Below are 15,002 nucleotides of genomic sequence, written 5' to 3' on the forward strand. Positions count from 1 at the left end.
GTTACCATAAAAATATCTTTCTTTAAAATCCTGACCAAAACACAAAAGGGTTTAAAATCGCACGTCACAGACTGTGATTGTCACGGAGCTCAGCGGCCCCCCCCGTCCCGCGCCCTACATTCAGCGACGCCGGCCGCGGCCCCCGCCGCCACCGCGGCACCATGCATAGTAGGGGGACCCCGCGCCGGGCTGTGCCAAGCCATGCCGGGGCATGCCGAGCCGTGCCGGCTGGGCTTGACGCGGCCCCAAGCGGGGGCAGCTCCGGGAGCCATGAGGTATGTGCTTGGGGGGGACGGGGGACACGGGGACGGGGGACGGGGATGGCCCGGGGGAGGTGGCGGGGGGGGGTGGGAGAAGGCAGGGGGGCACCGGTTCTGCCCCCCCGGCAAAGCCGGGGCCGACGCTGGACGTGCGATGGCGACGCGAGACAGAGACGAGAAGGAGCGGCGCGGGGGGAGTGCGAGGGCGAGGGCATGCTGGCCAGCGGGGTGGGGGGCCGGGCTGTGCCCCCCCAGGACGAGCTGCCCCAGGGCACCGTGCTGCCGCCCGGGGGGGGCCCCCACCCGGCTACGTGGGGGTCACGTTTTGCTGCTTAAGACACATCCCGCGACAGCTCTGCCCTGCCACGCGGGCGGGCAGCGAGCGCGGGCAGCGCGCGGCATCTCACGGACCGTGCACGGGAACGCACGGGCATCGCGTGGCCACGCCACGGCCACGGCACCGGCACAACCGCCGCACCGGCGTTGCGCGGCCATCGCGCAGGCGTCGCTCCAGCACGCGTGGCCGTCACGCCGGCGTCGCACGGCACGGGCATCGCCCGGCCGCCGTGCCGTGGGGGCCGCGGCCCGAAGGCACGTGTTAAGGCCGGCGCTGGACGGCGCGCGCAGGGCAGGGCTCTGCGTGACCGCAGGCGGTGGGGGCCGGTGCTGCCGGTGGGGGGGGGGGTGAATCCCCAAACCCTGTGCCCCCCCAGCGCAGGCGTTCGTGTTTCCCGGCACCAGCTCCTATTGCACAACCCGCCGCTGGTGCCAGCGCAGCCGTGTTCTCTGGGGGCCACGCTGGGACCCCCCCCCCACCCCATGCCAGACACCCGGGGTGAGAGTTTTAAGACATTTTGCACCAAGTGCAAAGCTGGCCTTGCTGCGAGGGGCCGAGGGCACTGTGACACCCCCCCCACCCGGCCACGAGGGCACCCATGGGTGCCACGGCCCTGCCATGCCATGGCCCCACTGCACCCCCCCGACCCGGCTGCAGGGGGTCCGGTGGGGTCCCCAGACACGACCCCCGTGGCGGGGGGCCGGGGTGTGGTGGGGAGCCCGGCCCGGCCCCCTGTGCCCAGGGTGGGGGGGGGAAGTGTCTCGTGTTGGGATTTCTGCTTTTAAACGACCCGTAAAAAGATTTTTTTTTTTAATTACAAAAATTATATATTTTATATATATTTATATATATATATATATATTAGCTTAGGTGGGCCCCGGCAGGCTGCCTGCCTCGCCGGCCGCCCCCCGGCCCGCGCCCCCCCTCGGCCTCCGCCTGAGGTAAGAAAAAATTCACAAACCTAAATTGGGGGGGAAAAAGGTGATAAAACCATTCCCGGGTGCCCCCGCTGCAGCCCTGCCCCCTGCCGAGCCGGGACCCCTGGACCCCCCCGGCCCCCTGCCAGCCCCCGCCGCAGCCTGGCCCCCCCCAGAGCAGGGGGGAGCAGTTGGGGGGTGCAGCCCCCCCCAAAGTGCTGCTGCCAGGGGGCCGGGGCAGTAGTGCAGTGGGGGCTGTGCGGGGTCCCGGGGGGGCACCCGCTGCCCCCCCCCCGCCGGCGCCTCTGGGGCCATTGCAACTCCTGACGGACACGACAAATAAACCCACGAGGACGAGGGGAAAAAACAACAAAAAAAGGACAACGGAAAAGGTGGGGGTGTGGGGGGGCGGCCGCAGCGGGTCCCCACGGCCCCCCCCCGGTGTCCCGCAGCGCCCACCATCCGCCGGCGCTTGGCACAAAATCATCTCCTCTCAGCCCAAAAAAAGACAGAGAAAACCAAAGCCCCGAATCTGGCCCCGAATCTGGGGGGGGGACGACATGTGTGCGGGGCGGGGGGGGCCACCCCAGCCGGGGCAGACCCAGAGGCCAGTGGGCTGGGGGGGGATGTCCACCAGCCCCATGCCCCTATGGGCTGGGGTCCCCCTTGCCACCGCTGTGCCCCCCATGCCCCCCATGCCGCTTTGGGGGGGGGTCCTGGCCCCCCCCAGCCCCCGCACTGCTGCCCGGCCAAAAGTGCATGTGGCCGCGGCCCCCCCGGCCGGGGCAGCCTCTCCCTGTGCAGCCCAGAGCCCCCTCCTCTCCTCTCTGCTCTGCTCTTCCTCCTCCTCCTCCTCCTCCTCTCCTCTCCTTCCAAAGTGCAGTTAGTTTAATATTTTAGCCTCTCAGGGAGGGAAATAAATGCTTAAAAAATAATAATCTAAGAAGAGAAGGACAATAAAGGAAACGCTCGACCGTCGGGGCCCTTCCCTGTGCAAACAAACAAAATTCGTCAAGTCCTGGGGCGCGGGGGGGCAGCAGGGGGTGGCAGCCGTGGGGGGCACGGCGGGACCCCCACCCTGGGCGCAGCATCCCCCCGCCCTCGCCCCTGGGAGGAGAGGGGCAGGGATAAGAAAAATTTGGGGGGCGAGGGGGGGGGGGCAGAGCGGGGGTGGGGGGGCATGGGGGGGGGAAGGGGGTGGCAGCCCTACACCTCCTGGTCCTCGAAGACCTCGAGGAAGAGGGGGGGGAAGAGCTCGGTGGGACACTCCACCTTCATGTGCAGGAAGCGGCTGGCGTGGCAGGCGCCGATCATCCGCAGATCCGTCACCTTCATCAGCAGCTTGGGCCAGAAGTGGGGAATGTTGTGTTTGCGGTAGTTGATGTAGTGCTCGAAGGCCAGCAGGTACGTCTCCTGGCACTTCTCGATCTTCTCCACGCAGATCAGCCCCGTCCGGTCTGCAGGCACAGGGAGGCGGGCGTCCAGGGCGGGGGTTCGTCCTCCCGCAAGGCTGCGTGCCCCACGTACCCCCCCCTCGGTGTTGGGGTGCCCGCCCCATAGACCCCCTGCAGCCTGGCGTGGCTCCCCAGGACATCGAGGTGCTCGCCCCATGCGCCTTGTGCTGCTGGGCGCTGGGATTGGGGTGCCCACCCCTTGCACCCCCCAGCTGCAGCACTAGGGATTGGGGTGCCCACCCCTTGCACACCCAGGCTGCACCATTAGGGATTAGGGTGCTCAGCCCTTGCACCCCCTGGCTGCAGCACTAGGAATTGGGGTGCCCACCCCTTGCACCCCCAGGCTGCTGTGGCACTGGGGATCAGGGTGCCCCCCCTTGCACCCCTTCCAGCCTGGCACAGCTCCCCAGGGCTCTGGGCGTTAGGTTACTCACCCCATATCCCCCCCCCTCCACTCCATGCAGCCTGGCACGGCTTCCCAGGGCACTGGGAATTAGGGTACTCACCCCACTTTCCCCCAGCACAGCCTGGCATAGCTCCCTGGGGGCATTCAGGTGCCCACCCCATGAACCCCCAGCTCCCAGGGCAGCGGGCATTTCAGTGCCCACCCTGGGAGCCCCCAGCTGTGCCCACCACCAAAGACTCACAGCATCAAGGTGCCCAACCCCATGCACCCCAGGGCACTGGGCTGCCCACCCCATTTCCCCCCCCAAAGCCAGTGGGGCACAGTTTCCCCAGGGTGCCCACCCCAGGATGCTGGGGGCTCTGGGCAGCAAGGTGCCCACCTCTTGCATCCCTAAGATGCTGGGGGCTCCAGGCATCAGGGTGCCCACCCAACACACCTCTAGGACATCGGGGGCTCCGGGCATTGGGGTGCCCACCCCATTGCCCCCCTCACCAGCCCCGAGGGCAGACGCCGATGCCTCTACCTGAGGACATGAGCAGCACAGCCTGGAGCAGGGCCACCTCGGTGTCGTCCAGGTTGAAGGCAGAGAGGGACTTGCCCAGGTCGAAGATGGCATCGGAGACGACGCCGAGGCCGCCGTTCTTCAGCTGCTCCCGCTTGACGGCCATCTCCCCGCTGAGCGTCAGTGTCTCGCTCTCGGGGTCGTAGCGCACGGCCGCCCGCAGAGACATGATCTCCATGCAGCAGCCCTTCAGCAGGATGATCTGGTCTTCGCAAGGCAGCTGGACAGGGGGGAGACGGTGTCAGGGGTGGAGGGGGGGGGCGGAATTGCTGCAGCCCCGGCCCCAGCGCCCCCTGACCCCGGTCCCCCCCTTACCTCCGAAAACATGGGCAGTTTTTTGGCAAAGTCGACCACGCGGGTGATGGCCGGGGTGATGATTTTTGTAAACTCGCTGAACGCCTCCAGGTCGACTTTGTCCCCATCAGGCATGGAGGCCATGGGTGACTGGCCGATGTCCTCGGGCTGTGGGGATGGATGGTGGGGTTGGGGGGTGTGGTGTGACCTTGTGTGTGTCCCCCCTCGCCCAGGACCCCCATCGTGGCAGGGGGAAACCGAGGCAAGGCTGGGTGCAGGGCAGCAGCCAGGAGAGGGAGCTGTGTGCCAGCGCCGGCACCAGGGCCAGGGCCACCCCTGCAGGGCACAGCTGTCCCCTTCGGTCACCGCTCACCCCTTAACCCTTCTGGGGGTGACGAGCTCAAGGACACCGGGCGACATCCCAAACCCCCGGCTCTGACCACCCCCCCCCGGTGCAGGGGCACCCTAAGCATGCCTGCCATGCATGCACCGAGTGTGCGGGTGCTCAGCTGAGACTGGCCAGGGAGGGGGTCCAGGGCGGTGGCGGCTTCCCCCCATGCCCCATGCCCTCACCAGGAATTTCCGCTTCTGCTTCCAGTGGCTGCCCTGGGCGTTGGTGCTGCGGTGGGCCTCCGTCACCACGTGGATCAGCTCCCACTCCTCCGCGCTGGGGTTGGGGCGATGCTGCAGCGACTTGATCATCTCCTCCTTCCGCCGCCGCTCCCGGTTCTCCTCGATCAGCTTCCGCTTCGCTACCCGCTTCGAGTCATCCAGCACCACTGCCGGGAGCCCCCCCATCAGCCGGCACCCCCCAAACCCCCCCTCATTGTGCTGTGCATCCCGACCCCGCAGCTGCAGCGTGGCCCCCCCCCACGCCTGGCACCCCAACCCGCTCCTGCAGCTGCACCAAGCACCCCGCCCCACGGCACCGCCGGCCGTGCCGGGACCCCAACCCATCCCCACGACACCAGCAGGTGCCCCCCCCGCACTCACGGTCCATGGCCATGCCCACGGAGATGCACTTCTTGAAGCGGCAGAGCTGGCACTGGTTGCGGGTGATCTTGTCGATGACGCAGCAGCCATCGTACTTGCAGGAGTAGGTGGGGTGCAGGTTCTTCTGGATGGTCCGACGGAAAAAGCCCTGGGGACAGCGGGGTGGGATACGATGGGGTGAGCCCCGGTCAGCCCCCCTGCCCACCCCCTGCCCACCCACCCCCTGCCCTCTCACCTTGCAGCCCTCGCAGGTGATGCAGCGGTAGTGGTAGCCGGTGGCTTTATCCCCGCACACCACGCACTGTTCATCTTTGTCCAGGTAACTAGGGATGTACCCTGCGGGGCACCGCGCGTCAGGGACCCCCGGCGCACCCCGCCGCCGCGACCCCCCAACCCGTGCCTCAGTTTCCCCCTGCGGCAGCATCTGCCCCTGGCCCTGCCACCGCCCCCTGCCCTGCTGCGGGCAGCACTGACATGGGAAGGGTTAAAAGCTGGGGGGGGTAGCTGGGGGGGAGCTGCCCGAGCCCCCCGCAGCAATAAAGCTCCCATTATCTGGCTCCCCAGCCGGCTGCGGGGGGGTGTCCCCGTCTCCCCGGGCACACAATGGCCCACTGTCCCCGCTATTGTCCGGGATCCCCCAGCCTGGCAGCCCGGGGACCAGCCCCCCAACGCCGCCCCCCCCCCCCATCACCGGCCTCATGGGGAAACTGAGGCACGGAGCACCCACCATGAATGGGCGGTATCCCCAGCACCCCGGCATCCCCACGTCCCCCCGGGATGGAGAGAACCCAGGTGTGGGGCCCCGAGAGCCCACCCTGGCGCACTGTGGGTGCCAGATGTGGGGGGACCCGGGGTCCTTCGCCCCCCACCCAGAGCAGGGAGGGGTGCTGGGGGGGGGATGGGCTGGGAGCCGGACGCCTGGGTCCCTCCAGCGGCCCCTCCTCCCGCCCGGCAGGATCCCGCCGGCGCCGGCCGCTCCCCGCTGGGGAATGGGGCAGGGCTGGGGGGGCAGCGCCCGGCCGGGCCCCCCTTATCTCCCACCCCAGGGTGCTGCTGGTCCCGATAGCACCGCCCCGGCCCGACCCACGGCCACGGGGTGCGGGAGGGGAACGGGCACCCCACGGGGACACGGGGTGCTCGGGGTCCCGGTGGGGATGGGGGGTGCTGGGCACCCTGTGGGACCCGGCAGGGATGTGGGGTGCTTGGGGGGGGGGGCAGGAGAATGGGGTTCCCGGGGGACCCTGGGGTGCCCGGCAGGGACGTGGGGTGCCCGTGGGATGCAGGCAGGATGCGTGGTGCCTGCGGAACTCCGTGAGGATGTGGGGTGTCCAGCAGAAACGTGGGGTGCCCGTGGGACCCTGCAGGGATGTGGGGTGCTGGGGGGGTGGCCAGGGGAGTGGGGTGGCCAGGGGACCCTGGGGGACCCAGCAGGGACGTGGGGTTCCCAGGGCACCCTGGGGTGCCTGCGTGGTCCCTGCAGAACCCGGTGAGGACGTGGGGTGCCCAGGGGACACGGGGGTGCCCAGCAGGGACATGGGGTGCCCGGGGGACCCTGTGGGACCCAGCAGGGATGTGGGGTGCTGAGTGGGGGCCAGGAGAATGGGTTGTCTGGGGGACCCCGGGGTGCCCGGCAGGGACGTGGGGTGCCTGTGGGATGCAGGCAGGACGTGTGGTGCCTGCGGAACCCGGTGAGGATGTGGGGTGCCCGGGGGGGACCCCGGGGGTGCCCGGCAGTGCCGGGGCGGGGAGGGGGGGAGCCCGTACCTGACATGCTGCTCTTCACCAAACATTGGCTGCTCTTTCTTTTGCGCTTGCCATCCAGCCACCTGCGGGAGGGGGCCGGGCTGGGACCGAACCCCCCGGCCCCCCCCCGCACCCCGGTCCCCTACCCGCAGCTGGGAGGTGGTGGGCACCCCTCACCCGGGGGTCCGGGAGGGGGGGCAGGGGCGATGCCACGTGTGGGGTCACGGCACTGGGGTGCCAGGACACGGACCCAAGGGTGCGGGGGAGGGTGGGGGGGGGGACGACACGGGACACGACACCCCTGGGGACCCCCGACCCGGGACACGGCATCGCCCGGGGGGGGCTGAGCCGGGGCTGGGGGGGACGACACGGGGGGGGGAGGGGGAGAGGGAAGGGGGGGAGGGGAAGGGAAAGGGTGTCGGGTGGGGGAGGGGAAGGGAAGGGGGTGGGGGAGGGGAGGGAAGGGCTGGGGGAGGGGAGGGTGGGGGAGGGGCTCATTTACAGTCAAAGACAAAATGTCCTTTTGGCTCAGCGGGGAAGTGACATCAGAGGGGCTCAGCCAATGGCGGGCGGCGGGGGTCCGCGCCTCGCCCGCACGGCACCAGCCCATTGGCGGAGCCGCCTGGCACGGCCGGGCCGGGGGGGGGTCCGACGCCACGGGGATGGGCACCTGCGGGTCGGGCTGGGGAAGGCGGGGGGGTCCCGCACCCAGGGGAGACCCCGCAGCTCCCCCCCACCCCCGCACCCCCACCCCGGGGTCCGGCGCGGGGGGGTCCCGGGCTCCAGCCCAAGGTGACCCCGGGGCTGGCTCCCCCCGGGGCTGGCTCCCCCCGGGGCACGTGAGAGCGGGTGGCCCTCCCGAAATAGCCCCGGGACAGGGTGGCCCGAGGGGCCCCGGCCGGGGAAGGGGGCGGCTGGGAGAGGTCCCCGCGGGGGCACGGGCACGAGTGGGGAACACCCGGGGCACGGTGGGGGGGGAACCCCGGGGAACGGGGACACATGGGACACACAGGGCACGGGGACACCTGGGAGGTGGGGACGCACGGGGACGCGTGGGGCACGGACATCTACGCGGCCACGCGGGGATGCACGGGGACACGCGGGGCATGGGGACGCGTGGGACACCTGGGACGTGGGGACGCACGGGGACGCGTGGGGCACGGACACCTACACAGCCATGCGGGGATGCATGGGGACATGCGGAGCATGGACACCTATACGACCACACGGGGATGCACAGGGACACGCGGGGCATGGGGACGCACGGGGACGCATGGGGCATGGACACCTACACGGCCACGCAGGGATGCACAGGGACATGTCGGGCATGGGGACACGCTGGGCACGGGGACACTTGGGGACACGCGAGGATGCGCAGGGCGTGGGGCCACGCAGGGCACGGACGTGGACGCGGCCACGCAGGGACGCACGGAGAGCGGGACGCAGGGCATCAGCGCACACAGGGTGTGGGGACACGAGGGACAATGCGACGAGGGGGCTGCGGCAGCAGTGCCGGCGTGGGCACGGGGCGGGGGCTCACCGGGTGTCCTCTGGCTCCGACAGCGGGTCCAGGGTGCTGGGCTTCTGTTCCATTCACCGCAATTCCATCAAGGAGCGCTCAGCACCGACCGAGTGGGCTCTGCCACCGGTGCCACGCGCGGGGGGGCCACGGCGGGGGGCTACGATGCGCGCCCCATGGCGCCCGCTTCAGTGCTCAGCTCCACGCAGCATCCCTGGCCGGACCCTGCCGAGACAAACCGTGGCTGAAGCCGGACCCCCGGTGAGGGGGGGCCGAGGGCTGCAGACCTGGGCGGCCCCCCCGGGAGCTTGCACCTCAACGTGGGGCTGGGTGAGAGCGCGCGAGGGGTGCGGGAACACGTGGAGCGTGCGAGAGCGTGCAGGAGCGAGCAGAGCTGGGTTGAGAGCGTGAAGGGTGTGCAAGGCCGTGCAGAGCACGCAGGGCTGGGCGAGAGCACGAGGGACGTGCAAGAACACGTGGAGGGAGCCAGGCCCTGCAGGGTGTGTGCAACAGCACGCGGGGCTGTGCGAGAGCGTGCGGGATGTGTGACAGGGTGCACGGGTGTGCAACAGCGTGCATGGGTGTGCGGGGCTGAGCGAGAGCGTGCAGGGCGTGTGAGCGTGCCCAGGTGCGCGAGAGCGTGCACGGGTGGGTGTGCGAGAGCGTGCACGGGTGTGCAGGGCTGTGTGAGTGGGCGGGGAAGGACAGGCACACGCGAGGGTGACAGCGGGTGCCGCACCCAGCCGTGGGGCAGGGCTGGGGGGGCCCCCCCCAAGCGGTGGGGGGAGCCTTGGGGGTGCCCAGGGCGGCCCCCCCAGACGCTGCACCAGGGGGCCAGGCTGAGCCCCAATGCATTCGCCACACGTGTACCCCCCCTCCCCTGGGGGGGAGACTTACGGGGCGGGGGGTGCCGGGGGGGCCGGGGGCGGGGACCCGGGCGATCCTTCCTCTGCGAGCTCTCCTGCGGCAAAGACACAGCACGGTGGGGCTTGGGTGTGGGCAGCACCGGGGGCACCCCATGCCCCCCCCGCTGCAAACCCCCGTGACGGGGAAACCAAAGCACGACCCTGGCAAACACCCCCCCCCCAGGTTCCACGTCCCCATCGGTGCCCAGCACCCGCCCTGCAACACCCGCAGCACCCCAGCGGGACCGGGGGGGGCCCGCCTGCAAGCACCCCCCGTGAACCGCTGTTGACCCTCCCCGGCACAGGGGTGCGTGGGGGTGCGGGGGGCCCCCAGGCCGCGCCGGGGGGGGGCGTGGGGCTGTGCCGGGCGCTGTGCCCGGCCCTCGGGCTCCTCCGCTCCGTGCGGGGACAGGCAGAAAGTAGGTCACGTTTGTCTTGGCCGCGGCAGAAATTCCTCCGGCGGATTTAAAACGCAGCGGCCGGGGCTCGGCTGCGCCCGGCCATCCCCCCCCCCCCCACACCCCCCCCCGCCCTGGCACCCCCACGCCGCGGGGTGCCCCGGTCCGGCCCCCTGGCCGCCCTCCAGCTGGGGATGCCCGGGCAGCATCGGGATGGGGGTGAGGGATGCTGCACCCATGGGCGCACGTCGACACCCCACCCATGGGCGCGTGCGACGCACGGGGGGGGTTCACACGAGGGGTCTCCGCGGACCCCCAGGCACGTCCCCCGGGGTGGGGGTCCATCGCCCGCCCCTGCCTCTGCGCGGAAACCGAGGCACCGCTGGGCACCCCACCACCCCCCCGGTCCTCTCGCCACCTCGGGGAGCTCGGGGGGGGGCCAGAGCTCCTCACCACAGCTCCAGGCCAGGCTTTGGGGCCGGCCGCCAGTGGTACCTATAGAGCTGGGGCGGCGCGGCCGGGGGCTGCAGCAAATGTTTGTTCCATATGGGAACGGCGCACGCGGAGACTTCCAAGTATAGGCACTGGCAGCACGCCAGGGCTGTGCGGCCCCGCTGGGCACCGGCCCCCCCGCCGCCCCCCACCCCCCCTTCCCCCGGGACCCCGCGCGCCAGCAGAGCCCCGACCCCGCTCGGTGCACGTGTGGGGCCGGGGCGCATCGCCGGCACGGCGAAGCTGGCACGGGCCGGGACGCAGGGCGCTCCAAAACACAGCAACGGAGTGAGCTCGGCCGCCGCTGCCTCAGTTTCCCCGCTGGGGCGGCCTGGCCGGCGAGCGGTATCGAATTAGAGGGGCTTAGGGTAAAGCCAGGGCTGAGTGCCGCTAAGTCGGGGCTCGCCCGCGCCAGCAAGCGTCCCCGTCAGCCCCCGCTGACACCCCCGGGGATCGCCGGCACTCAGCGCCCGGCCGAGCCCGCGATGCCGCTCCAGGAACCAGCGCTCGAGGAATCCTGGGCGCGCTGGGGCGGCCCAGACAGACAGACAGACACGGGAGGCGGCTCTCCTCCTCCTGCAGCACACGTGCGATGAGTGCGGTCGGGTCTCAGTCCCCCGCACGGCTCCCTGTGCCAGGCAGCACCCCAACCCGCGCCTCCCCAACCAGGTGCGGGGCTGGGTGGGAGCGGGGAGGCAGCCGGCGGGGGCCCCCACCCTGCACCCCCCCCAGCCCCAGCCCCACGCCCAGGGGAGCGTTTCTGCTGAGTCGGGTGGTTGCAGGCGACAGAAAACAACCTGGGGGCAAAGTCCAGGGCTGGGCCACCGGCGGGAGCCACCTCACCCCGCGGGGGGCACCCCAGCACCCCGCTCCCCAGGGACGCCACCCCCGGGGACCCCCCTGGGACGGGGACCACAGCCTGGGGGACAGCCCTCCACAAAGGCACTGGCCGCCTCCACGCAGCCAGACACGGGTGCCGGGTACCAGCGAGGCCCCACGGGGACACCCGTCGGTGTCCCTGCCCCCCCCGGGACAGATGGACTCCGGGGGTCCCGGGTGCCCCCTCCCCCCGCCCAGCTGCCAGCTGGGTCAGGGAGGTGAGGGCCTAAGCGCTTTAGCCAGGGTGCCAATTAGCGCGATTAGCACGGGCTGGGGGCAGGGCGCCGCGGGCAGACCCGCCAGCCCCACGCTCGCCGGACACCGGCACGCGATGCCCGGCTGTGCAGGCAGCGGCACGGCAGACGCCGGGGCAGCACCGCTCTGCCCCAGCCAGAGAAACCCTGGCTGCACCGGCTGGCAGGACAGTGCCATGGGAGCTTGGCCAAGCGCGGGAGCACCTGCCGTGGCACGGCTGGCGGCACCCGGCACACGCCGGTGCCCATGTGTGCTGCTGCGCCCGGTGCCGCGCACGTGTCTCCGCCCGGTGCCATATGCTCACCCCACACCTCTGCCCGTTGCGTGGCACCCTATGCCCAGTGCCACACGGTGCCTAGTGGCACAGGGTGCCCGGTGCCGTGGGGCACGCATGGCAGTGCGTGGCGGGGCTGGCGTGCCGGGAGGCTGCAGGAATCCCAGGCATGTGCAGCAGCTGGGCAGCCCGAGCGCAGGGGATGCCATGGGCCTGACATCAGGGCAGCCCACCCCGTGGCACGGGGAACCCGTGTGGTGCCTGCTCCCTGCGCACGCGGGGTCTGGGCCGTGCCACGGTACGGGCTGGCTGAGCCCGGGTCCGCGTCCTCCCCGTGGCTCAGCAGCTCAGGGAAACCACCACCTGAGCGAGGGCAGGCGGCCACGGGGACGGTGACCTGCCCCGGCACTGACCGGGCACATGCAGGCCGCTGCGGCCTTGCGCTTCCGACGGGTCCTGGATCGCCGCTGCGGAGACTTGTGCCACGACCCCGACCTCTGCCTGGCCCCGCAGCCACCACAAACCCCAAGGGACTCTTGGTGCCGTTAAGTCCAACTGAGGCCACGCTGGTCACTACTTGCTGCAGCACCCGAGCGTGTGGCTGGGACGAGGCAGCGGCCCTGGCTCTGCTCCCCCCACCCTGCACCGTCGCTTTCAGCCATGCCTCGGTTTCCCCATCCCGGTGGGGCCGCCGGCGGGGAGCTGCTCGACAGAGGAAGAGCCACGGTGCCACTTCCCCCAGCACCGTGCCCCTCGTGCCAGCACAGCAGGACGTGACCGAATCCCTGTGCCCCCCGCTCCTCCTGGCCACAAAGGATGCCCAGCGGGGCCCCCCCGGGCACCTGGCATGTGCCGAGTGCCCACGGTCTCAGCTCACTGGGGTGGCTGCGGGTCCCGAGCCCCACGGGGTGCCCCTGTCCCTGGGGAGGCTGTGCCGGGACGCCGGGGAGCTATTCTCAGCGCTTGGAGCTTGGCACGGGGATGGGGATGTTTCTAAATCGGGGGCTCCAGTTCACGTGCACCGGGACGCGGGGGGGGTGCTGGGTTCTCTCCCCGGGGGCCCCACTCACGGCGAGGGGGACGCGGCCGTCACCTGGCCATGAAGTGCCCGGGGTCAGCACCGACGGCGGGACACGGGAACCGGCACCGAGCCCGTCTGGGGGTGTCCGTCCCACCCGGGGATGGGACACGGGGGACGGTCCCCGCGGCCACCGGACCCTGCCCGGCCGAGGGTCTGCAGTGACGGGGTCACCTCCCTGCGACACTGCCCCGGGGGGTCCCGGCCCCCCCGCGCCCCCCCCGCCCGCATCCAGCCTGCGCGGGGCCCCGGGCGTCCTGCCCGCGCCCGCCTTCGCCTTCACCGCATCCCCCCACCCTCCTCCTCCTCCTCCTCCTCCTCCTCCTCCTGCTCCCCCCCCGCCCCCCCCCCGCCTGGAAGGGGACCCAGGCGTCCGGCCCCGCCCCCACGCTCCACCGCGCACCGGCGGCTGCGCGGGGTCCGGCGGGGCCGGGGGAGGGGGGGGGAGTTGGTGGGTAGGGGGGGGGCCGCGGGCTGGGACCCCCGGCCCGGTGGCTGCTCCAGGCTTTGCCGGCAGCCGCGCTCGCTGTCCCGGGAAAGTGCGCGGCGGGGCGGGGAGCGGAGCTGGCGGGGGGGGGGGGGGCGCTTCCTGAAGCCGCCGCCCCCCCCCGGGATGGGAAGGGGATTGGGGGTGCGGGCGCAGCACCCCCCCACCCCTATCCGCAGAGCCCCGGGAGTGCCCGGCCCTTACCGTCCGTTCCTCCCCTCCCCGGACCCCCGCCCGCGGGGCTGCCACGCCGCGGTCCCGCGAAGGTCACGGCCGCGGCCGGGTGGGGGGGGGGATGTCAGACAGGGACCCCCGCCCGGGACACCCCACCCTCGCCGCTGGCCCGAGCCAGCATTGCGGGGACACACACACACACACACACGCAGCCGCACGGATGGGGGATGCGCCGCGCCCCCACCCTGCGCCAAGACCCCCGGGCGGGGGAGCCCCCCCCCCCAAAAACCGGTTCCACCGGGGCTCGCCCGCGCCTCACGCCGGCCCCGGTCGCCCGTCTCCCCGCCCCGCCGGAGCCCCGGGGGTCCCCGGTGCCGACGGGGGTCAGGCGGGGTGAGGCGCAGCCCCGGCCCCCCCCCGCGGCCGGTGCCGGCGGTGTCAGCCCCGCGGTCCCGGGGGTCACGGCGGCGGCCGCGGCTGAAGGTCGGCGCGGGGCCGCCGCCTCGGCCGGGCCGGCGGGGGACGTCGAACCGGAGGCCCACGGCAAGGCCGGCCGGTCCCGGGGTGACCTTGGCCGCGGCTGCCCTGCCTCAGTTTCCCCGCTTCGCACGGGGCGGGGGGCGGAACACGACGCACCAGAGCCCGGCCGGGAGCGCAGCCCGCGCCCCGCCGGTGGCACCGGGACCGCCGCACCCCAGGCGGAATCCGGCCCCCTCCCGGGGTTGGGGAAGGGGGAGAAAGCGGCGGTCCGCGCCCCCCCCCCCCCCGTGGGGAGGGGACCCCCCCGCCACGCCCCGCACCCCGCTCGGCGGGGGCAGCCCGGGCGTGCGGGACCGGAGCCCCCCCCACACCCCACCCGGGGACGTTCCCTGTTGCCCCCGCCCCAACCGGGAGCGGCCGAACCGCCCCCCCGTCCCCCCTCCCCGCGCTCTGCTCCCGGCGCAGAAAAAAAATAATAAAAAAAAAAAATTAAAAAAAAAAATTAAAAAAAAATCGCAGGCATTCCTGCCGCCGCTGCCGGGAGCGGGCGGGGACGGCCACGGGGCACGGCCACGGCCCCCCCACGCACCCACCACCACCGCCACCCCCCCCGCGATAGGGCCACGGCCTGCCCACGGCACGGCCCCGCGACCTGCCCACGGCGCGGCCCCGCACCCGTCACCGCAGAGCCACGCCGCCGCCACGGCCCGGGCCCACGGGCCCCCGCCACGCCACGGCCACGCAGCAGACGCGGGGCCGGGGGGCCACGGCGCTACGGGCGGGCGGGGGAGCTGCCCGCCGTGCACGGCCCCCCCCTCCCCGGGTCCGTTCCTTCCCCCCCCCCCCCCCCCCACCGGCCGTGGCGTGGCGTGGCGGGCGGTGGGCAGCGGCCGTGCCCCGCTCTGCAGCAGCGGGGGGGGGGGGAGCGGCGCGGGCCCCCCCCTCCGGCCCCACGGCGGGACGCGGCCCCCCTGGGCCCCCCGCCCCCCGCCAAACGCCCGGATTTTTCAAGAAAAATATTTACCCGTGTTTTTCCTCCCGGTGCGCGCTCGGGCCAGGCCACCCCCCCCCCCCCCCCGCCGCTCCCCACTCCTC

The 15,002-nt window shown here is 72.2% G+C and overlaps 1 protein-coding gene across 1 annotated transcript; it reads right to left on the minus strand.

Annotated features, from left to right (window-relative positions):
- Position 1: 1 nt before the first annotated feature.
- THRA (thyroid hormone receptor alpha) lies at positions 2–8,704 on the minus strand. Its single transcript, XM_069786379.1, has 8 exons — positions 8,507–8,704; positions 6,988–7,049; positions 5,459–5,559; positions 5,224–5,371; positions 4,804–5,009; positions 4,252–4,398; positions 3,898–4,156; positions 2–2,971 (listed from the first exon to the last, which is right to left on the minus strand). Exons 1-8 carry the CDS (start codon positions 8,557–8,559, stop codon positions 2,721–2,723), a joined length of 1,227 nt encoding a protein of 408 aa, XP_069642480.1. The 5' UTR covers positions 8,560–8,704; the 3' UTR covers positions 2–2,720.
- Positions 8,705–15,002: the final 6,298 nt, after the last annotated feature.

This window comes from Haliaeetus albicilla, chromosome 7 (assembly GCF_947461875.1).
Source record: "Haliaeetus albicilla chromosome 7, bHalAlb1.1, whole genome shotgun sequence".
NCBI classification, from domain to species: domain Eukaryota; kingdom Metazoa; phylum Chordata; class Aves; order Accipitriformes; family Accipitridae; genus Haliaeetus; species Haliaeetus albicilla.

Bases quoted from the DNA above. Each gene is read 5' to 3' on its own strand.
- THRA (XM_069786379.1), bottom strand. From the start codon at position 8,559: ATGGAACAGAAGCCCAGCACCCTGGACCCGCTGTCGGAGCCAGAGGAC. The intron at 5,560-6,987 runs GTACGGGCTCCC...GGTGCCCCGCAG, and splicing joins GGTGAAGAGCAGCATGTCAG to GGTACATCCCTAGTTACCTG. The intron at 5,372-5,458 runs GTGAGAGGGCAG...CGCTGTCCCCAG, and splicing joins TCACCTGCGAGGGCTGCAAG to GGCTTTTTCCGTCGGACCAT.